Source organism: Protomyctophum bolini (genome assembly GCF_963924005.1).
Source record: "Protomyctophum bolini genome assembly, chromosome: 11".
NCBI classification, from domain to species: Eukaryota; Metazoa; Chordata; class Actinopteri; order Myctophiformes; family Myctophidae; genus Protomyctophum; species Protomyctophum bolini.
In genome coordinates this window covers 40,627,385-40,650,564 of record NC_137872.1, presented here as the reverse complement: position 1 = coordinate 40,650,564, position 23,180 = coordinate 40,627,385, and the positions used below count along the sequence as shown (strand labels likewise).

The 23,180-nt window shown below is 45.9% G+C and overlaps 3 protein-coding genes across 3 annotated transcripts in view; 1 reads left to right on the top strand and 2 right to left on the bottom strand.

Moving 5' to 3' along the window:
• Window positions 1–23,180, top strand: part of slc5a11 (solute carrier family 5 member 11) — a gene marked incomplete at its 3' end in the record, with an annotated part of 41,042 nt that overhangs the window by 10,514 nt on the left and 7,348 nt on the right. Inside the window, 2 exon segments of the mRNA XM_080775227.1 lie at window positions 3,315–3,422; window positions 8,502–8,652. Coding sequence (XP_080631353.1) covers window positions 3,315–3,422; window positions 8,502–8,652 — 259 coding nt within the window.
• Window positions 10,632–12,722, bottom strand: LOC308324382 (E3 ubiquitin-protein ligase RNF216-like; the record flags this gene model as incomplete). The annotated part of the gene is made up of 1 exon (XM_080776426.1): window positions 10,632–12,722. One exon carries the CDS (start codon window positions 12,720–12,722, stop codon window positions 10,632–10,634), a length of 2,091 nt encoding a protein of 696 aa, XP_080632552.1.
• LOC308324381 (E3 ubiquitin-protein ligase RNF216-like) lies at window positions 15,511–22,930 on the bottom strand (the record flags this gene model as incomplete). The annotated part of the gene is made up of 2 exons (XM_080776425.1): window positions 15,511–17,119; window positions 21,783–22,930. The coding sequence occupies 2 exons, from the start codon at window positions 22,928–22,930 to the stop codon at window positions 15,511–15,513; spliced, it is 2,757 nt and encodes a 918-aa protein (XP_080632551.1).

Sequence of the window (23,180 nt, the reverse complement as noted above, 5' to 3'; positions counted from 1 at the left end):
GATGGGGGTCGGCGGACAATTACATATAATGTTTGGGTCCTTGACATGAAATATTGAGCACCACTGATATAGATACATACTGATATTTTTTTTTTCGACTTAAGCCTAAATGGGATAAGTCAATTTATGAATACATTAGCTAGCAATTTATGAGGGGCCAAGGCCGAAGGGGCCAGTATTGTTTTTCTACCGTTTTTTCTTCTTTCTTTCTTCACTTTTTGCAGTTTTGGCTGTTCTGTGCTGTCGCTTTACACAAAATCCGGCAATATGGTAGAGGGTCATTGGAAACGGTCAAGAACTGAAGCTCACAGTCATATATGTCAAAGGACCTCTGATGACCTTTAGATCTCCCAATTCCATGATTGTATTATGAATTATATGATCCACTCCTGGGATTTTCGTAGCCTGGTTAAAGCCTGCATGGTGTGGAGATGTTTATCCATGTTTAAATCGTTGTAGACCAGGTGGCGTGTGGAGATGTTTACCCGTGTTTAAATCGTTGTAGACCAGGTGGCGTGTGAAGATGTTTATCCGTGTTTAAATCGTTGTAGACCAGGTGGCGTGTGGAGATGTTTATCCGTGTTTAAATCGTTGTAGACCAGGTGGCGTGTGGAGATGTTTATCCGTGTTTAAATCGTTGTAGACCAGGTGGCGTGTGGAGATGTTTACCCGTGTTTAAATCGTTGTAGACCAGGTGGCGTGTGGAGATGTTTATCCGTGTTTAAATCGTTGTAGACCAGGTGGCGTGTGGAGATGTTTATCCATGTTTAAATCGTTGTAGACCAGGTGGCGTGTGGAGATGTTTATCCGTGTTTAAATCGTTGTAGACCAGGTGGCGTGTGGAGATGTTTATCCGTGTTTAAATCGTTGTAGACCAGGTGGCGTGTGGAGATGTTTATCCGTGTTTAAATCGTTGTAGACCAGGTGGCGTGTGGAGATGTTTATCCGTGTTTAAATCGTTGTAGACCAGGTGGCGTGTGGAGATGTTTATCCGTGTTTAAATCGTTGTAGACCAGGTGGTGTGTGGAGATGTTTATCCGTGTTTAAATCGTTGTAGACCAGGTGGCGTGTGGAGATGTTTACCCGTGTTTAAATCGTTGTAGACCAGGTGGCGTGTGGAGATGTTTACCCGTGTTTAAATCGTTGTAGACCAGGTGGCGTGTGGAGATGTTTAACCGTGTTTAAATCGTTGTAGACCAGGTGGCGTGTGGAGATGTTTATCCGTGTTTAAATCGTTGTAGACCAGGTGGCGTGTGGAGATGTTTATCCATGTTTAAATCGTTGTAGACCAGGTGGCGTGTGGAGATGTTTATCCGTGTTTAAATCGTTGTAGACCAGGTGGCGTGTGGAGATGTTTATCCATGTTTAAATCGTTGTAGACCAGGTGGCGTGTGGAGATGTTTATCCATGTTTAAATCGTTGTAGACCAGGTGGCGTGTGGAGATGTTTACCCGTGTTTAAATCGTTGTAGACCAGGTGGCGTGTGGAGATGTTTACCCGTGTTTAAATCGTTGTAGACCAGGTGGCGTGTGGAGATGTTTATCCGTGTTTAAATCGTTGTAGACCAGGTGGCGTGTGGAGATGTTTATCCGTGTTTAAATCGTTGTAGACCAGGTGGCGTGTGGAGATGTTTATCCATGTTTAAATCGTTGTAGACCAGGTGGAGTGTGGAGATGTTTACCCATGTTTAAATCGTTGTAGACCAGGTGGCGTGTGGAGATGTTTATCTGTGTTTAATGGTTGTAGACCAGGTGGCGTGTGGAGATGTTTATCCGTGTTTAAATCATTGTAGACCAGGTGGCGTGTGGAGATGTTTACCCGTGTTTAAATCGTTGTAGACCAGGTGGCGTGTGGAGATGTTTACCCGTGTTTAAATCGTTGTAGACCAGGTGGCGTGTGGAGATGTTTATCCGTGTTTAAATCGTTGTAGACCAGGTGGCGTGTGGAGATGTTTATCCATGTTTAAATCGTTGTAGACCAGGTGGCGTGTGGAGATGTTTATCCGTGTTTAAATCGTTGTAGACCAGGTGGCGTGTGGATGATGTTTATCCATGTTTAAATCGTTGTAGACCAGGTGGCGTGTGGAGATGTTTATCCGTGTTTAAATCGTTGTAGACCAGGTGGAGTGTGGAGATGTTTATCCGTGTTTAAATCGTTGTAGACCAGGTGGCGTGTGGAGATGTTTATCCATGTTTAAATCGTTGTAGACCAGGTGGCGTGTGGAGATGTTTATCCGTGTTTAAATCGTTGTAGACCAGGTGGCGTGTGGAGATGTTTATCCATGTTTAAATCGTTGTAGACCAGGTGGCGTGTGGAGATGTTTATCCATGTTTAAATCGTTGTAGACCAGGTGGCGTGTGGAGATGTTTACCCGTGTTTAAATCGTTGTAGACCAGGTGGCGTGTGGAGATGTTTACCCGTGTTTAAATCGTTGTAGACCAGGTGGCGTGTGGAGATGTTTATCCGTGTTTAAATCGTTGTAGACCAGGTGGCGTGTGGAGATGTTTATCCGTGTTTAAATCGTTGTAGACCAGGTGGCGTGTGGAGATGTTTATCCATGTTTAAATCGTTGTAGACCAGGTGGAGTGTGGAGATGTTTACCCATGTTTAAATCGTTGTAGACCAGGTGGCGTGTGGAGATGTTTATCTGTGTTTAATGGTTGTAGACCAGGTGGCGTGTGGAGATGTTTATCCGTGTTTAAATCATTGTAGACCAGGTGGCGTGTGGAGATGTTTACCCGTGTTTAAATCGTTGTAGACCAGGTGGCGTGTGGAGATGTTTACCCGTGTTTAAATCGTTGTAGACCAGGTGGCGTGTGGAGATGTTTATCCGTGTTTAAATCGTTGTAGACCAGGTGGCGTGTGGAGATGTTTATCCATGTTTAAATCGTTGTAGACCAGGTGGCGTGTGGAGATGTTTATCCGTGTTTAAATCGTTGTAGACCAGGTGGCGTGTGGATGATGTTTATCCATGTTTAAATCGTTGTAGACCAGGTGGCGTGTGGAGATGTTTATCCGTGTTTAAATCGTTGTAGACCAGGTGGAGTGTGGAGATGTTTATCCGTGTTTAAATCGTTGTAGACCAGGTGGCGTGTGGATGATGTTTATCCATGTTTAAATCGTTGTAGACCAGGTGGTGTGTGGATGATGTTTATCCGTGTTTAAATCGTTGTAGACCAGGTGGCGTGTGGAGATGTTTATCCGTGTTTAAATCGTTGTAGACCAGGTGGCGTGTGGATGATGTTTATCCATGTTTAAATCGTTGTAGACCAGGTGGCGTGTGGAGATGTTTATCCGTGTTTAAATCGTTGTAGACCAGGTGGCGTGTGGAGACCCCGACGTGTGTATGGAGGTGTGTGGTAACCCGGTGGGCTGCTCGGACATCGCCTACGCCAAGCTGGTCATGGAGCTGCTGCCGTCAGGTGAGGCGCACGCACGCATGCAACCACGCATGCATGCACGCAAACACGCACGTGCACGCAACCACGCAACCACGCAGGCACACTAGGGCTTTCACTTCTAGTGAGTTTTACTACTTGACGACTAGTTCCCATTTAACTACCTATTATGTAAAAACAAGCCCAAATTGATTAAATCAATTAATTACCAGCCGCATTATTATTATTATTATTATTATCTGTGGGTCTGCTGCTGACGTTATGCCACTTTTTAGCTGCGCTCCGCTGTTATGCTCAAATTAGTGACCCTAAAGAATTCTGAGGCAACATGGCTGGAGACGAGGCAGCAATTGAGAACTGCTCGACTAGCCATGCCGTGCAGACGATGGGATGTTATGGGTTGTTGCCAGTGGTGGCAACTGTCGTGACAGAAATAGTTTAGTTTTGTTTAGTTTATTTCGCACAATAAAAACAGTACAAAAAGGTATCATCAATAAAATAAGTGTGTGCAGGTGAGAAAAGAAACCCAGGGAGGGCTTATAAGTGGTTCTCACCAAAGTTAATATACAATTTAAACAAATAATGGACAAATATTAAGACAAAGTAATCAAACATAGGTATGGAAAATAAGCTAAGCAGCCTCCAAAAACCAAACCAGGCAAGCAACTGTGAATGAATCCACGTTAGGCTGGAAATATGCAGGCTTGGCAACCAGTGTTGCCAACTGGTGACAGAGCAGGCTCAGCAGAAAATGATCTCCTGTCGATCTCCTGTCGGGACATTCACAAGCTAATATTGACCAGCTTGCAGCTGGTAAAAAGATATCTCTTTTTTTTCTTATAGTCAACCAGTACACGGTCAACTAGGGGATTTACTAGTCGACTAGTTGAATAGTCGACTATATAGCTGCTTAAAGCCGCAATGCACGCACACGCATGTACCAACGCACATCACAGTCATGCTGCATGTGCGCACACACGCACGCACACACACACTCCCTAGCTGTTAGACCCATAGCCAGAGCCATGCATTGAGATAAAAAAAGATCCAGAGAAAATACTACAGGTCACTTGGTGGTGTGTGTATCGTTAATCACAACGACTTGCAGGCTCAGTTGTATCCTGGGCTTTTCCTGGGCTGTGTGTGCTCCAGTTCCTGTCGATTTGATCCAATGAAAGCCAATGAAACTGGTCAGATGACCAATGATATCCAATGAAATCAACAGGAACTGGAGCACACACAGCCCAGGAAAAGTATGGATAAGAGTGGCCCGGTACAAGCTTTTAGATCTGCTATTTTTTTAAAGTCGTGAAAATGTGGTGCAAATCTTGTATAATGTATATTCTTTCAGAGCGAACGTTTTGAACTCAAATCTTTGCTTCTGGGGGGGGGGGGGGGTCCCTGGAACCAGGGGTCCACCACAGCCACATACAGATAATTATGGGGGTCCTTGACGTGAAAAAGGTTGACCACCACTGACATAACTTTTTAGTAGAATCGTCCTCAGGTCAAAATGGGATAAAAACGCTATATAAATGCACCATTTTCCCTTTTATTTATTGAAATTTATTGAAAAGATTTCCAGCACAGGATGAAATCCTCTACGCCAGACTCACAACAGACATAAATACATATTTAAAATTCACAAGTACATACATACATAAATACTTTCGTATTCCTTTTTTTTTCTTTTTTCTTTTTCTTTTTTACACTTTAAAAACAACCAAGTTCATGTGGACCCGCCCTCTTTGGTTTTTTTTTTTTATATCTTAGTTATACATAATACTCTTTCAAGTCCTGTATTTACTATTTACCAGTCTATGACCTTACAAGCCAGCCCTATAGTTATACAAAAAACCTTTTGTTGACCAAAATTTGTCAAGTCTATTCTTAAAAGTATTGACTGAAGGAGCCTGGACCACTTCCTCCGGAAGTGTATTCCATGCTCTGACAGCTCTAAGTGTAAAGAAATTCTTTCTCTTTTCTGAGTGACAATTTAGTGGTAAGAGTTTAAGAGAATTCCCTCTCAACTCATACCTGCTGTCCCAAAAATGGACAACAGGCTCGGCTGTAAAGTCATATATCTGGTGAACAAGTTTATAGACCTCGATCATATCTCCTCTATGCCTCCTGTACACTAACGTTGGTAACTGTAAGTGTCTTAACCTTTCTTCATATGACCTTTCTTTCAACCCTGGTATTAGTTTAGTAGCCCTTCTCTGAACCTTCTCTATTTTCTCTATGTATTTGATTTTGTAGGGGCACCAGACTGAGCTTGCAAATTCAAGATGTGATCTCACCAAGGATTTATATAACGGAATAAATAGTTCTTTTCGTAAATTTAAAAAGGTTCTTCTTATTATCGCCAACATGGAGTTTGCCTTTTTTACTTTTTCAGAGATGTGTATTTCAAATTCTAGTGAACTATCAACCACCACCCCTATATCCTTTTCTTCCTCTACTTGATGAATCACTAGATCTCCAACTGTATAATTAGCCAAGTTGTCAGTTCTTCTCCCAATGTGCAACTGTTTGCATTTATCTGGATTTAATTTCAGTAGCCACCTGTCACACCAATTGCTGGTACTTTGGAGGTCTGCTTGGAGTTGTGCTGTGTCTGTGTCATTGACTATAGTTCTAAATATTTTTGTGTCGTCCGCAAAAAGGTAGACGTCGGATTGTATCTCACTTGGTAGATCGTTTATATAAATAACAAAAAGTACAGGTCCCAATACAGATCCCTGTGGGACTCCAGAGGTCACTGACTTCCAATCTGAAGTGGCTCCATTAACCACCACCTTTTGTTTCCTGTTACTGAGAAAGTCCTGTACCCAACCTATAACTCTGTTGTCTATAAAGTAAGACCTTAATTTTGACACCAGTCTCTTATGGGGAACTTTATCAAAAGCTTTTTGGAAATCCATATAAATGCAGTCAACCGACTGTCCTCTATCTAAAGATGCTGACCATTTATCAAGAACTGTAAGAAGTTGAAGTGTGGTTGATCTTCCAGACATAAAGCCGTACTGGCTGTTACTAAAGAGTTTGTTGGACTTCATATGCTCTACAATGTGTGTCCTGATTAGTTTTTCCATTGTTTTACATATAACAGATGTCAGGCTGACAGGTCTGTAGTTCCCTGCCAGTGCCTTACTTCCTTTTTTAAATATTGCACTGATTTGTGCCTCTTTCCAACCACTTGGTAAAGTTGCTTCCTCCAGAGTTTTGTTAAATAGCAATGTTACTGGTTCAGCAATCACACAGGCTAGTTCTTTTACTATCCTAGGGTGTATTGCGTCTGGCCCGGGTGATTTGTAAATATTCATGCTCTGTAGCAGTTTTTTTGTGTCCTCAGTTGTTATTATAAACTGTTCTGCATGCTGAACTTCCACTCTTGGCAGTTCAGGTATAATATGCCCTTCAGGTTCATTCACAAATACACTACTAAAATAGTCTGAAAGTATTTCTGCCTTATCCGAGTCCTTCTCTGTTTTTGGGGAGTTCTTATTGTCTTGATTGACATATAGATCTCCTACTGTTGTTTTAATTTTTGTCCTTTTATTAATGTAGTCCCAAATAACCTTCGGTTTCAGTTTAGATTGTCTTGCTAACTCTTCTTCATATTGAATTCTCAGATTTCTTGTTCTCGTTCTCACACAGTTTCTCACTCTACGGTAATCTTTTTGTATCTCTGGATCTTTACTTTTCCTGGCCTTTTTCGCAAGAGCGTTTTTCTCCTTTATTTTATTTTTTGTAATACTATCCAAGGGGAAAGTGTGCTTCCTATTCCATGTCCTGCTCTTGCTATTTGGGACATATTTATCCTCTATTTCTTTCAACTTTAATTTTAATAATCTCCAAATAGAATTGACATCATAGTCAGAGAAGTATTCCCCCCAGTTAAATATTTCCAGCTCTCTGATTGCTGCCTCAAAGTTTCCTTTGTTGTAATTCTTTCTTATTTTTTCGTTTTTTCTCATTTTTGTACAACATATTACCTTAAACAACAAAACACAGTGGTCACTTTTCCCTAGTGGGCCCAAATACTGAACATCCTCAACCATATTCTCCTCGTTCGTAAGTATAAGGTCCAATACATGTGGTGTGTCGTCCCCTCTCCACCTTGTTGGCTCCATTACATGTTGAAACATCAATGCGTTCTGAACACAGTCCAAAAATGTGTTTTCTAATGTGGCTCCGTCTCCCTTTGCATCAAGTAGATTCCAATTTATATTTGGCAAGTTAAAATCTCCCATAATTAATTCATGTGAATATTTCATAGATGACAACTCCTCGATTAAAACCAAAAGATTTTCATTATTGGTCTCTGTACCTCTATCTGTCGGTGACCTATAAACTAAACCCACAATCAATTTCTCATTGTTGCTACATTTGATCTCCACAAAAATATTCTCTTGAAACTCTGTCGCCAGTGTAACTTCTTTAGCTTCTAGTGATCTATGAATATAAAGCAGTAAGCCTCTCCCTACATCATTGTCAACATTCTTGGAAAACATATTGTAGCCGTCAACTTCATCTAAATTAAAATCCATTGGGTTCATGTTATGCTTCGATTGCTTTGCTTTAACTTCCGTAATACCAATAATCTGTATGAGTGGGTGCATTTTCAAACGAGCAGTAAATTCATGCATTTTGTTGTGGAGTTGGTCCGCGTTTGTATATAGACATAATACGCTATCTAGGGGGGAAGAATTACTGCCCTGATATGTCTGGGGTGCAAGATCATGGTCATAGTCAAGTCACGGTGTCTTTGGGATTCTCACCACTCTCCTAGCCCAGGGAGGGCCCCGGACTTTGTAGGTGAATTCCCCCGTCGAATTTCGTCGCTTTTCCTTTGCCTCTTCATACAGCTCCTTCTCCTTTTCTCTCTCCGTCCTTGTAAGGTCGTTAGCAATTCTTATGTTTTCGTGTTTATCCGTTTGATGTTTTGTTTGACAATAAATGTCATTCGTGACAGCCCCTATAGCTAGACTAATTGTGTGTGTGTGTGTGTGTGTGTGTGTGTGTGTGTGTGTGTGTGTGTGTGTGTGTGTGTGTGTGTGTGTGTGTGTGTGTGTGTGTGTGTGTGTGTGTGGCGGTCAGGTCTGCGCGGTCTGATGATGGCGGTGATGATCGCCGCCCTCATGTCGTCCCTGACGTCCATCTTCAACAGCTCCAGCACCATCTTCACCATGGACCTGTGGAGACACCTGAGGCCGCGCGCCAGCGAGTGGGAGCTGATGCTCGTAGGGAGGTAAAACGATGCACCGGTGTTTGTTTTCCGTCGACCGAAAACTGAGGCGAAAAAATGTTTGTCGACTATACAGGCCTATTCATAGTCTGGGTTTTCTCGGTGGTGAGGTGACCACCGGAGCTGTAATAACGCGGAGCGGGCGGTGGTGAGTAAAAACAGAGAGGTATAAGCGCTGGGGGCGGTGGCAGGTGGTTTGCTCTTCACCGCGGCTCTGTGACGTCATGTTGTATAGTTTTGTAGTTTGCGTTAGAGTTGTTCGATACTGGTATCGGTTAACTAGGTGCCGATACCACCCTCAAGTACTCGTACTTGGTACTCGGATACCGGCCCAGATACTCTGACCCGAGTACCAAAACGTCCAATTTACACCATAGGCTGAACGAATGCAACAGGAGCAAGTCTGACCCCGCCGATCTACAAGCATAAAAAAAAAAAAAGATGAAACTGTGTAGTGTAGATTGGAGGATCCATTTGCATCTATGAGGAAAAGGGGGTAAAATAAGTGTTTACTCAATGAAAATAAAGTACTTGTGAGTTGTATCGGTACTCTGTACTAAAAAGTTAACCCTCAAAACTGGACATAGGAGGAGCTACAGTATAGCGCCCCCTGGGGGAACGAACGGTCAGGAACGACCATTACGTGTCTATTTGGTTCACTCTCAGAGTTATGTGGGTCCTTGAGACCCACTAGTACTAGTGGAGTCCCATGTATAGTAAATTAATTATTAATTAATTCTTTTTTTTTTTTTTACTTTTGACTCCACTTAACCATTCAAAATATCATAATACTTGTTACTTTTAAGCATATAGTTTTGAAGTCGGCTATATAATTGGATTAATAATTTGATTGGTGAAAACAATACCGTGTGTGTGCGGCGCGCCTGGATGGGAAAGTCTAACAAATAATTAAAAAGAAGAAAACAAATTTTTTGTTGTTTTTCTTCTTTGTAATTATTTGTTTGGTCCAAAATATCGTGTTTGTTGTCATGAGTTGTCACGACTCGAGTTGGCTTTGTCCGCGGCGTGACCGTCTTTAAATAAATATACCTTTTGAAATGTCTATGGGGAAAAATGCATTGGGAATCATTTCCTGGGCCTGACGTCGTCACGAAAGGGGGTGGGACTGCGACGCTGTATAGTATACCGACAACAACAGTGGCTAACCCCCCTCACGACCCAACGCCGAATCCCCCATTGGGTGTGGATCTAGCACCCACAGATTATTTTGAGCTGGTTTACAAGAGGAAACCCAACGGAAAAATCATGGACAATAAATTGCTCCATGGCTTTGGTGTGTGGTCAGACTGGACAGACCTGAATGATATGTGCTGATGGTCCGATGTTACCCTGGAGTGGGTATAGGGTATATAGGGTCTACCTCTGAGGCGGTGGCTGCCTCAGAGAATGGGGCAGCGGTGGCCGAGCGGTTTGCGGAGCGGTCTTGATATCGGAAGGTCGCTAGTTCGTATCCCCGGACCGGCACGTTAAAATTACCACCGCTGAAGTGCCCTTATACAAGGCATTGAACCCCTACCATGAGCAGGGCCTGGCTGTAAACAAGTTCTTGAGCTTAGTCCAGTTACCCTGGGTTAACATAGTACCGTTCCTTTCCTTTCATATATCTGACCCCAGCATCTCTGTCAGAGCGACTGTGACTGTATGGAAACAGAAAATCAACTCCCACTGACTAATGCCTCAGGGGTCACCTCCTGTGGGCGCAACAACGAGAGCGGCGACGACATTGAGACATGAGCTGGGATTACAAGGGATTGACCCGCATGTCTCCCTGCTGCGGATCACCCTGGTTCGAGAACCTGCACCGATTTGCAGTATAGTATATGATCTGCGGCATATAGTACCAATCAATCAATCAATCAATCAATCAGATTTATTGTTACTTCCACAAATATACACTGGGCATACAGGGGAGCAAAATACCGTTCTCCATGGCTCATGGTGCTTTGAGTTTTGGGGTGCATTTAACGTCTGTGGTTCATCATGAAGTGAGGATGGTTGACGGGATTGTTGTTGTTGTTGTTGAGGAAGGGGTTGTTGAAGAAGGGGTTGTGCTGCTGCAATGGGGGCACATAGGGCGCCTGGGGCAACCCCGGGGGCACATAGGGCTCCTGGGGAAACCCCGGGGGTACATAGGGCTCCTGGGGAAACCCCGGGGGCACATAGGGCGCCTGGGGCAACCCCGGGGGCACATAGGGCTCCTGGGGAAACCCCGGGGGTACATAGGGTGCCGGGTGCAACCCCGGGGACACATAGGGCTCCTGGGGAAACCCCGGGGGTACATAGGGCTCCTGGGGCAACCCCGGGGGTACATAGGGTGCCTGGGGAAACCCCGGGGCCACAAAGGGCACCGGGTGCAACCCCGGGGGCGACATCATGTGTAACATCATGTGTCCATCACCCACAAGGTGAATCCCTTGTGGGTGATGGACAAACAGGGGTGGACGGAAGACCTGCTGGGGGTGGACCTGCTGGGGGTGGACCTGCTGGGGGTGAAGGATGAAAGGATGGTTCTCGTGGGGCTGATGGCCCACCCCCCACGGCCGCTTGCTCGGCGCGGCGGCCAAGTCCGCCACTGGAGGACCGACCCGCTTCCTCGAATGACACGGACTGTTCTTGTTCAGCTCCGCCTCGCCCTCCTTCTGGATCTCCTGGATGACTCGCTCGTCGTCCTGCGCGGAGTCGCTCGACACCGAGCACCCGCGACATTGGCCGCAGGGCTGGCCTGGTGTTTGGATGTGCCGGCAGAAGTGGCTGTAGCCGCTGATGGGCTCTCGACACAGGTAGCACATCTGGCTGCCACAGCGACACGGCAAGCGGTTGCAGCCCTCGGTCTTGACCAGACCGGCGCCGCACTTCGCACACTTCCTCACCCGCGCTGCCGTCATGCGCTCCTCAAAGAGCACCCTAGTCCTGATCTCGTCCGTCTCCAACTGCTCACACGTCTTGCCCACATGGTGGTTCCATCGGACGCGACACGTCCTGCAGCTCTCCTTGAGGCACTGGCGGTTGGGGCAGCTGAACACGGATATATCTTTGTCCAGCAGGGCTGGGAAGTTGCAGGACGGACACCGCACTAGTTCGTCACCACAGGCGGCGGCGACCGCCTCCTCTGCTTGTCTCTCGTAGTATTTACACAGGATGTTCTCTGGCAGGACTCTCTCCAGTTCACGCACTGGGTATGAGCAGGTGCAGCCACCCTGCATGCAGCTCAGCTCTGACTGTCCAGAGCCAAAGACCGCCTCCTGAGCGTATTTGACCAGGCACTCTTTACAGAAGAGATGGCCGTCCGAACACTGGGTCATCTTCTCAAACACAAACTCTCCATAGCAGCAGCCACACTCTATCAGCTGGCCTTCCTTTTTATATTCATCCTCATTGACCTGCAGTGCCAGCAGGAAGCCCTCGTGCTCTGTCCACTGCCTGAGCTCCCTCTGAACGGAGGCTTCCAGTGCTGCATCGGTCTTGAAACACCGCCGTTCGCTTTCAAGGAAATACATTCTCCTGTTGAATTTCACTGAACCGTGCTCAAACTGGAAATCTATGAAGCAGCGGTCAGAGGACGTTCTACTCTGTCGCATCTTTCCTGAAGGTTTGCCTGATTCCTGCCACTTCTTCACAGCTTCAGATAAGGCCTTTCGTGTGAGTGCATAGTGTCCCTTGAGAGCACCGAGAGCCCATCTGATGTCGTGGCGGCTGAGCATCCTGAAGTCGGCCATCAGCAGGTGGACGGCCTGCTCCACGGCCTTTCCACCCACTGTCCCCAGCTTGCTGTAGTCAAACAGGTCCTCGGTGCCCAGAGTCTGTGCAGACTCTAGCAGGACGCCGTTGGGAACTCCTTCAGTCTCTCTCCTGGGATACGCTGGGTTCTCCAACAGTACATTACACAGGACACCCAAATCGTTGTGCTGTTGTTGGACAAGTTCTGCCACATAGTCTTCCTGGACATCGGGGAATAGGTCAACCACCCCGCTAATCAAAGCTCTAACGTGAGGCTGATACTTAATAGACACCGCTTCCTGGTGGTTTTCATGTCGCGGCATTGCGTCCTCCATGCCGGGAATGTTTGCCGGGGCTGGAGGGACCACAACCACGGTGATGGTTCTGGGGCCGGGGGTGATGCCGGAGCCAGAATGAGGAAAGAGGTGGTCTGTATTGGTAGGGGATTGATGCCGGCATACGCCGGGGGATGACAATATACGTTTGAATACTTGTGTGTGTAATGTGTGTATATTTTGTAAAGCAAGCACTCCTGTACTTTATTTAATTCAAAGTAAATATTTGACATTTAACATTGCGTGATGTGATGATTGACCGGGAGCGTCTAGTCTACACCACTGATTGTGAAAAAAGGTGACACAGCACCTTCATAAAAACAGGCAGGTTGTGGAAGCCAGTATTTGGGCAAGCTGAGGTCATATCGATGACGTATGTCTGTGAAACTCCATATTTGTGACCAAATTTGACTGAGGGACTCATGTCATATGAAAGCAGGGAATCATAGCTTCAAATTGACATTTGTTCAGTTTGACCCTGACCACCAGTTTTGGAGATATGGCTTTTATAGAGTAATGTCTTGCAGAAAACAGTGAGTTGAGAAAACAGGCTTGACAGGTTCACTTCTGTGGACTCTAACATTACACCTTCATGACTGGCCGTCAATGGTGACGTAATTATATGTTTCAATATTGGTTAGCTAACAGGTAACGTATGTATAAAGTTGAAAAGTAGGCCTACTATACTGTGGTCGGCTGGGGTTTTTTATGCATATGCTCGAGGTATACTGATTTTGAGTGTGACGTAATGATGATATGTATCAATGCTGGGATATTTCGATGGTGAAAAACATCCACCCGACTCTGAAACATATCTTTATTTTGTCACCAACGAAAGCCAGTTATATGGCCCGGCATTGATACGTATCTTCATTACGTCACACTCAAAATCAGTATATATATTGCAAGAGGAAACGCACAAAAAATCCGGCACGACCAAGTTACTTGCGCGCTCTGCTTGTGCCAGTAACAAGTAATAAAGATGAAACCCATAGACAAACGTTTAGAATAAAACGTACACCAATCGAAAACAAAACGATTGGCAGAGCAACGCCACCAACACAAGGAGGCAATCCGGACACCACCAACACAAGGAGGCAATCCAAAGGGTCAAACGGACCACCGACATACGCAGCACAATCCCTGATTGGCCGAGGGGACCACCAAAACTTCACAATCCCTGATTGGCCGAGGGTGTCACCGACGTAAGCATGCAGTGCCCTGATTGGCCGAAGGTGTCGACACCATACGCAGCCCAAAATAGTAGTTGCGCACGCTCTGCTCACGCAAGTAATAATAATAATAATAATAATAGAACAACTTTATTTGTATAGCACCTTTCATGACATGAAGTGCAGCTCAAAGTGCTTTACAGAACAATGGAGAAGAAAAAGAAAAGAAAAGCAAGGCATAAAACAACTTTAAGAAAAATAGCTGCAAGCAGCGATAAGGCGGGACCAACAAAGAAGACAATACGCAATAAGAACAATATGCACAAATAAGAATCACGGGCTGAGTTGTCGGTACCCGGATTCTAACACACAACCTTGTGGTCTAAGGGAAAGAGCTCTACTAACTGAGCTACACGGAGACAATCAGTGACCACATTGTACACAGCAAAAGCATTCAGTGTTTTGGTAACAAGTATGTGTGTCCTCATTTTGGGCATGTCATTATGGATTACCGCTGTTCATGTTTTCACGTACAAACTTCTGTTCAACCAGGATTTCAGTTAATGGTCCATAAATTGTGTGTAGGACGTTTCACGCAAATTGCTCAAAAATCCAGGAAGAAAATCAGGTATAAGCATTATTCAAACTGCTCAAAATGGTGGAAAATCTGAGGGCGGAGCTTACTTGTAAAAGTGACAGATGTGTTCCCCTTGAGTCAAGGAACTTGTGGAAACAAGTGCCATGAATTTTGACCAAACGAGGTAAGAGTTAAGCATGTTTAAAGTTTAATTTTCAAGAAATTGCTATAGCGCCCCCCTTTGGCCAATTGGAGTAAGACTGCTTTCAGTGCTATTTGGCATGTCCCTCTACCATACTGTAAAGTTGCACAAGCATATAACGCAGCATGTATGTATTCGGGGCAGAAGAAGAATTTTCACAAAACGGCAATTTTCATTGGCTCATAAAAACTTCATTTTTTCACTTGTCCGTATAAGTCCAAAGCTCACATGTAGACGTTTTTGCATTTTTTTTTTTGCATTTTCAATTGAGTGCTATAGCGCCACCTTTTGGCCAATGGTCATGGGCTTCGCATAGTCACCGTTTGGCATGGCCCTCCACCAGATTCCTGCGTTTCGCGAAAAACGACTGCACGGTTCAGCCAGAACTGCTATTTTTGACGGAAGGAGGAGAAGACTTTAAGTCCCTTAATAATAGTAGTAATGCAATACAGTGAGGCAACATGGGAGTAAATTATAGGCCGGGGAGTCTTGCTCATGGACACTTCGACACTAACTCTGGGGGATTGAATGCTCTACACAGGCTACCGGCCACCTGAGCCATTGCCGCCCCCATAAATGTAAATGTAATTATCCGAGATTTTTTTTTGTTTGTTCTATCTGACAGGTTTCTTTACTGTTGCCTTGCCTCTCCCTAAACCCCTCCTTTTCTTTTCCCTTTCTTAAAGCAAAAAAAAAAAAAGATGAAAAGATCTTCAGACCCTCGTCTAAACGGCCCACCTCTTACAGAGCCACTTAGAAACATCAACAAGGACTACGTACGGGTACACTGTACGGGTACACTGTACGGGTACACGGGTACACATAAAGCGGGCCACCTCAGGCTCGGCGGGGCGCTTTTTTGGCCCGCATGTGCAGTGGAGGACCGACGCGCTTCCGTGAATTATGATGGCTCTTCTTGCTCAGCTCTGCCTCGCCCTCCTTCTGGAGTGCCTTAATGACTTGCTGATCACTTTTCTTGTTGCTAGCCGACTGTGAGCACTTGTCACAGCGACTGCAGATTGCACCTACTAGTGCCTTGGCGGGCCCGCAGTCGCAGAAGTGCACATAGGTCTGCACTTCTTTGATTTGCTTTCGGCAGACGTAGCACATGTGGCTGCCACAGCGGCACGTCATGTGGTTGCATCCATCGGTCTTGACCAGACCCGCACCGCACTTCGCACACTTCCTCACCCACGCTTCCGTCATGCGCTCCTCAAAGAGCACCCTAGTCCTGATCTCGCCCGTCTCCACGACCTGCTCACACGTCTTGCCCACATGGTGGTTCCATCGGACGCGACACTTCTTGCAGCTCTCCTTGCGGCATTGCGGGTTGGGGCAGCTGAACACGGATATATCTTTGTCCAACAGGGCCGGGAAGTTGCAGGACGGACACCGTACTAGTTCGTCACCGCAGGCGGCAGCGACCGCCTCCTCTGCTTGCCTCTCGTAGTATTTACACAGGATGTTCTCTGGCAGGACTTTCTCCAGTTCACGCACTGGGTATGAGCAGGTGCAGCCGCCCTCCATGCAGCTCAGCTCTGACTGTCCAGAGCCAAAGACTGCCTCCCGAGCGTATTTGACCAGGCACTCTTTACAGAAGAGATGACCGTCCGAACACTGGGTCATCTTCTCAAACACAAACTCTCCATAGCAGCAGCCACACTCTATCAGCTGGCCTTCCTTTTTATATTCATCCTCATTGACCTGCAGTGCCAGCAGGAAGCCCTCATGCTCTGTCCACTGCCTGAGCTCCCTCTGAACGGAGGCTTCCAGTACTGCATCGGTCTTGAAACCATAACGTTCATGTTCAAGGAGATACATTCTCCTGTTGAATTTCACTGAGCCGTGCTCAAACTGGAAATCTATGAAGCAGCGGTCAGAGGACGTTCTACTCTGTTGCCTCTTTCCTGAAGGGTTGCCTGATTCCTGCCACTTGTTCACAGCTTCAGATAAGGCCTTTCGTGTGAGTGCATAGTGTCCCTTGAGAGCTCCGAGAGCCCATCTGATGTCGTGGTAGCTGAGCATCCTGAAGTCGGCCATCAGCAGGTGGACAGCCTGTTTCATGGCCTTGCCTCCCACTGTCTCCAGCTTGCTGTAGTCAAACAGGTCCTCGGTCCCCTGAGTCCGTGTCCCTCCCGACTCTAGCGGGACGCCGGTGGGAACTTCTTCGGTCTCTCTCCGGGGATACGCTGGGTTCTCCAACAGTACATTACACACTGCATTCAAGTCATTGTTTTCTCGGACAAGTTCTGCTACGTAGTCTTCTCGGACATCAGGGAATAAGTCCAACACCTCGGGAATCGAGGTGTTTCCCTGCCGTGGCACGGAGGAACCACGCCTCGTGTCCGCCATGGGGGGGATGTGTGCTGGGGCTGGTGGGACCACCACGCCCAGGGCAGAGGCAGGTCTGACGGTCCGTGCCGAGGCCAGAATGCGACAGGGTTGTCTGCGACGCAGAGGGTACAGGATCACGAGAATATGCTTTTGAATACTCTGAAGTGCTCTGGCTATTCTTTCCAAATGAAAACTTAAATGAAGGACGGAACACAACTGCAAACAGCGTGGTACTGTATACATTCATAAAAATAGACAGGTTGGAACTCCATACTCGCGCAAGACTGAGGTCATTCTGATGACGTCGGTGTGGAAATACATTTTGGGGAAAAACTAACATGCGTCTCGTCCGATTTGATCAGATGTGCTCCAAGTCTATGATGTCAGTCGTCTGTGACATATCTATGATATGACTCCAAATTTGGGCAACCCAGTCTGAGCACCACTGACTTAACAATATACTGAAAGTCATATCATACTATAAATAAGCCAATGTCTGTCTGAATGAATGTGTGTCTGTGTGTCACTGTCACTGCCGTAGCTCCTCACTGCCTGCACCAATCGCTCCCACTTTTCACACAGGTCAATGCCCTTTTTCCAATTTAACAAATTATAAATTAATAATGAATTTATTAGTGAATTTAAAATGCAAAAACGCACCCAGGGCGCAGTACCCCCGCAAGCAGCCACAAGGCAAGTATTTCACAACGGGTAAGGGCTATTATTTTAAAACACATAGTTTTTTGCTCTTTACTCGAAAACTACGTCGCTGTCCATTGCATCCGTTGCGCTGATCAGACATCCGAGGTTTCGGATCTGATTTCTGAATTCTAATCGGATCGTGATTGAAATATAAATGTTTCTCGAAATATAGCTATATAGTGTGAGCTGATGGTAACATTAGCCTTTTATTACAATGGAGGTCTGCAAGCCTCCTCAGAGTGGGGAAAACGGAAGTTACATGAGTAGTAATCTCTCCAATTCCGGCCCAGCGCAAGCTATTTAGCACTTGGCACTTTGGCCACACGGCTGCAGTCTAAGTGTTAAAAGTATATTTATGGCTGTCTTTTGTTCGTACTCTGGACTCTAGACTCGGTTCTCTAGAGTGTAGCATCTCATCATAGCACTGTTTATATATGACCCGTTTTTTTTATTTTTTTTTAGATTAGTCTATTCAAAAGAATTCCATGAACCCATTCTGGGCAGGAACCCCTTTTGGTGTTTTAAGCATTATTTAAAACTTTAACTATTGAAAAATAGCAGATCTACAATGTCATAGCGCGGCACCGAGTGCCGCACTAGTAGGCACTACGATATTGTAGGTCTGCTATTTTTTTTTTATGGTGAAAATGTGGCGCAAACCTTGGAATATTCTTTCACAGCGACCAATTTTAACTCAAATCTTTGCTTCTGGGGGGGTCCCTGGAACAACATATTTTGAGATGGGGGTCGGCGGCATGGAATATTGAGTGATATAGGCCTAGAAACATATAGTATTTCAGAAAACTGTCAGGATTTAGAAGAATTTAGAAGTTATATCGTCATATTGTATATTACCGGTATACATTTTTTATAATTTTTTTACCTGTGACGATATTCAAATTTTGTTGTTATTCCACATGCCATGTCTATGAATTGATTGCATAGTGCTTAATGGAAACAAGACGGCTTATTTTTTCCGTGCTATCCCTTTTGGGACCATGGGCTGTATTTTGCGTGTCTTAAGTACCAGGTCTTATTCCCTAACTTGAGTAAACTAAAGACCTGGAGGCGTAATCAATGCCATTTGGCTATTCTGAATGGCCAAAGAGCATTGACCACAGTCTTCTACCTCCCAGCCAGTGTAAAATACCCGGTAAGCTGGGGCCTCGAGTGGCTTATTGCTTTTCTAAAACGGTTACAAACATATAGCAATATTAACCTAATAAAACTATTAAATTCACAATTGCGCCACCAGAGCGAGCGAGCCAGAGCCACAACACTTCCTTGTTTTGCTCGGCAAGTAGCCTATGTGACGGGAGAATAGCGCTTGATGTCTTTACGGGGCTGCCGCCACACATTCACAGTCATATGAGCCGGGCGGTGCTTAGACGCCCGCACGGCATGTGTTTGTAAAGCAATCAAGCGCTCCCCTTCCCCAGTTCAGCTACAAGGCTGCAGGATGATACAAAGTGATTGAAAGAGTGGGTTATCTGTGAAATTTACACCGGTCACGTGACGGTAACCAGCCAATCAGAATGAAGTATTATTGGGACTACCCGTTTTAGAAAATGTATTTTGGCAGGCCTTGATGGCATCGTAATGCTTGGCTTATCCCATTTTGGGCGGGAACCCCTTTTGATGTTTTAAGCATTATAGGCCGTATTGTGAGGTCCCTTTTCGTTCAGGTCCGTTCCCACGTCAGGGGGACTACACAATTTTTTCTCCATAAAAGAGATTGATAGCTAGAAACAAAAAAAAATAAAGTTCTACTCGTGCCAACCTGCAGTATTTTTATAATCAGTGGTCAAAAACGGGACTATTTTTTAGAAGGCATACTAATCTGTGCAATGGTTTTGGTCACGTGGACCAATCGCGTAGCAGCTTTATTCCCTTGAGTATGCGCGTGACGTCATCGTATGCGGAAGGATCGCTGCACTTCGCCGAAGTAACTGGAATCCAGATACACATGGATTTGCGGCCAGGTGCCACGTACTTTGTGTCAGGTATGTTGCTTTTTTGTAAAACCATACGTTCAATGTAAAAGGGCCTTTTCACACAATGTCCCGTTTTAAATGAACCTAACGGAGTTCTCTTCTTGTGGACCAAGAAGTAGATTAACATAGTCCGTTGCCCTGAAAGAGATCTGGTCAGGAGTAATCACTCATCAACATGTTGTTACGTGTTTCTACACACACGGACTCTGTGCCGTGGCAAGACTTGTCCTTGATGTTAATGTTCTTATTTTGATCAACACACCCAGTTACTGAATGTTAAGTCTCCATGGTTTTCCTCAGAATATCGTATGACACTGATTTATATGACACATTAAGAGTCCACTGACTAGTAGCCTACAGTGGTCATCACATTTTTTTTTGTTTTTTTTCCAAGGACCCACATAACTTTTGATTGTTATTGCACAAATGGATCCTTAAGGTCTGTAACTTACTCTGAGAGTGTACGAATGGAACCAAATGGACCCATAGTGTCAGAGTTACAGACCTGCAGGCTGCATGTGTCCATTTGTACGCTCAGGCTGTAAGGGTCCATTTGGTTCCATCTCTCAGAGTTACAGACCTGTAAGGTCCATTTGGTTCCACTCTCACAGACCTGTAGGCTTAAGGCCTAAGAAGACCATTGGTTCCATTTGTACACACAGTTACAGACATGCAGGCTAATCCTCTCTCACTGTCTCTTGTTAGTTTTGCAATTTAGTAGTTAGTTCCTTAGTTACATTTCCAACAAAGTAATCCCGTTACTATAATGTGTCCCTGTTCATTCTGTTGGCAAGATTTAAAAATAATAAAGCCCTGAATGTCTGCGGAGTTTATTTCTCCTGCCTTCTGTGTGATTTATCCTTCCAAGCCATGACTATACATCCTGCGTCTACTACATCCTGTAGTTCACTTAAGAAATGAAAGTATTGTTACAAGTAGCTTTTATTTTGAAGAGGAAGAGGGAGTTGTTTCGGTTGTAGCCAGCTACCATGACAGTGGTAGTGGTGCCGGGTGGTGGAATAATAAAAACAACATGCTTTTAGCCAAAGTTCATAAAAACCGCATGCGTCTATGACTTAAACAATGTAGGCTAAACACTTTGGAGTTACGTTAAACATGGTATATCCTCCGTGGCGGCGTCATTAGGTGAGTACTAGTAAATTAATTGTTAAGTTTCATAGTATCATTCATCAACAGGCTGTTGTTGATGATGCCCCCCAACATGAACAGGTTACACAGCCTACAGGATTCTCATTATGTTGTCACTGTCACTGCCTGCAAGGATGGCCGCCGTGCCATTTCTTATAAACTATCTAATTCATACGTGGGTCGTCGTGGAGTTGTTATTGTTGTTCATGGGCCACGGTGCGCGGCGTGGAGAGGGCATCAGAGTGCAGCGCAACAGCCTAGTATGGTATTGTCTGTACTCTCTAGTCTGCACTAGCTCTTTCTGTCCAGTCCTACGTGTATAGGCTGGCGATTGTGGCGACTTATATTCGTTAATAAAGAGAGCTGTAAAGGGGATATTGTCTATGGTCAGTTCATGGTGTGTATCATTCTCGTTTTTAACCGGGCCGTGATAATGCAGCGCATTGACGGTACGCGGTAGGGCTAATACAATGTAACCAACTTGCGCAAGCATAAAAAAATGGGTTTTAATTGTCTGGTAACGGAAAATAACGGAAAATAATCTAACTTGTTACTTCTCAGAAGGTAATCTGTATCGTAAGGGATTCTTTTTATGGGCAGTAATCCAGTAACCTAACGACGTTACTTTAGAAAGTAACGATGACCAACACTGCCAAAACCACACCACTCCCCTTGCACATATTATTACGCATTGTAAGAAATAGTCCTGACTTTGATCATTATTAAAAATACTGCAGGATGGCATGAGTAGAACTTTTTTATTTGGAGTTTCTAGCTATCAATCTCTTTTATGGAGAAAAAATTGTGTAGTCCCCCTGACGTGGGAACGAAACTCATTTTCTAATCACTTTTTCATGGGTCGCAACACGGCCTATTATGTTATACTTTAGCTGTTGAAAAATAGCAGATCTACAAGAACTACACATCTACATCCTGCTCAGCTCCGCCTCGGCCTCCTCCTGGATCCCCCGGATGACTCGCTCGTCGTGCTGCGCCGGGTCGCTCCACACCGAGCACTTGCGACATTGGCCGCAGGGCTGGCCCGGCGAGCGCAGGTGGTGGCAGAAGTGGTCGTCGTGGCGGCCGGCGGCGGCGATGGGCTCTCGGCACACGTAGCACATGTGGCCGCCGCAGCGGCACGTCACGTGGTTGCAGCCCTCGGTCTTGACCAGGCCGGCGCCGCACCTCGCGCACTTCCTCACCCGCGCCGCCGTCATGCGCTCCTCGAAGAGCACCCTCGTCCTGTCCGTCTCCGCCACCTGCTCGCACGTCCGGTCCACGTGGCGGTCCCATCGGACGCGGCACCTCCTGCAGCTCTCCTCGCGGCACTGCGGGTCGGGACAGCTGAACTGCAGCGTGTCTTCGTCCAGAAGGGCCGGGAAGCCGCAGGACGGACAGCGCACTAGCTCGTCGCCGCAGGCGGCGGCGACCGCCTCCTCCGCTTGCCTCTCGTAGTATTTACGCAGGACGTTCTCCGGCAGGACCCTCTCCAGCTCACGCACTGGGTATGAGCAGGTGCAGCCGCCCGCATGCATGCAGCTCAGCTCTGACTGCCCAGAGCCAAAGGCCGCCTCCCGGGCGTATTTGACCAGGCACTCTTTACAGAAGAGATGACCGTCCGAACACTGGGTCATCCTCTCAAACGCAAACTCTCCATAGCAGCAGCCACACTCTATCAGCTGGCTGGGCTCTTTATTTTTTTTCATCCTCGTCGATTTGCAGGGCCAGCAGAAAATCCTCGCTCTCCCTCTGAAGCATCGCAGGAGTCTTGAACGGTACCGTGCCGTTGGCCTTTTAAGTGCTAAGGCTATCCCATTATTAAGTATCTTCTGTTTCTTACCTACCACTGTCTTCTGTCTCACGGCCTTGCCTCCCTGCACCGTCTTGCGCTTCACGGCCTTGCCTCCCTGCACCGTCTTCCGCTTCATGGCCTTGCCTCCCACCGTCTTCAGCTTGACTTGATTCCGAGTCCGAGTCCCTTCAGACTCTAGCGAGACGCTGGTGGGAACGTCTCCAGTCTCTCTCATGGGATACGCTGCTGGGTTCTCCAACGGTTCTATAACAATTACCAGGGGCATGGCTTTCCCCACTACTCTGAGGTTCGGGACTGGAACTGAGGTTCGTGCTCGAAGCCAATTCCAACCTCCTAAATAGTCTTTCCTCGTAGTCTGTAGTTGCAGGATTAATGCTGGGGACGCAGAGGGTTACGGACGGGAGGATGAAGACAATTGAGTGTTTTCTCAAAGCACTACCCCAGTAGTAGTAGTAGTAGTAGTAGTTAGTATTCTTCATTCACTGTCTCAGACAGACTGAGACACTTTCACTCGC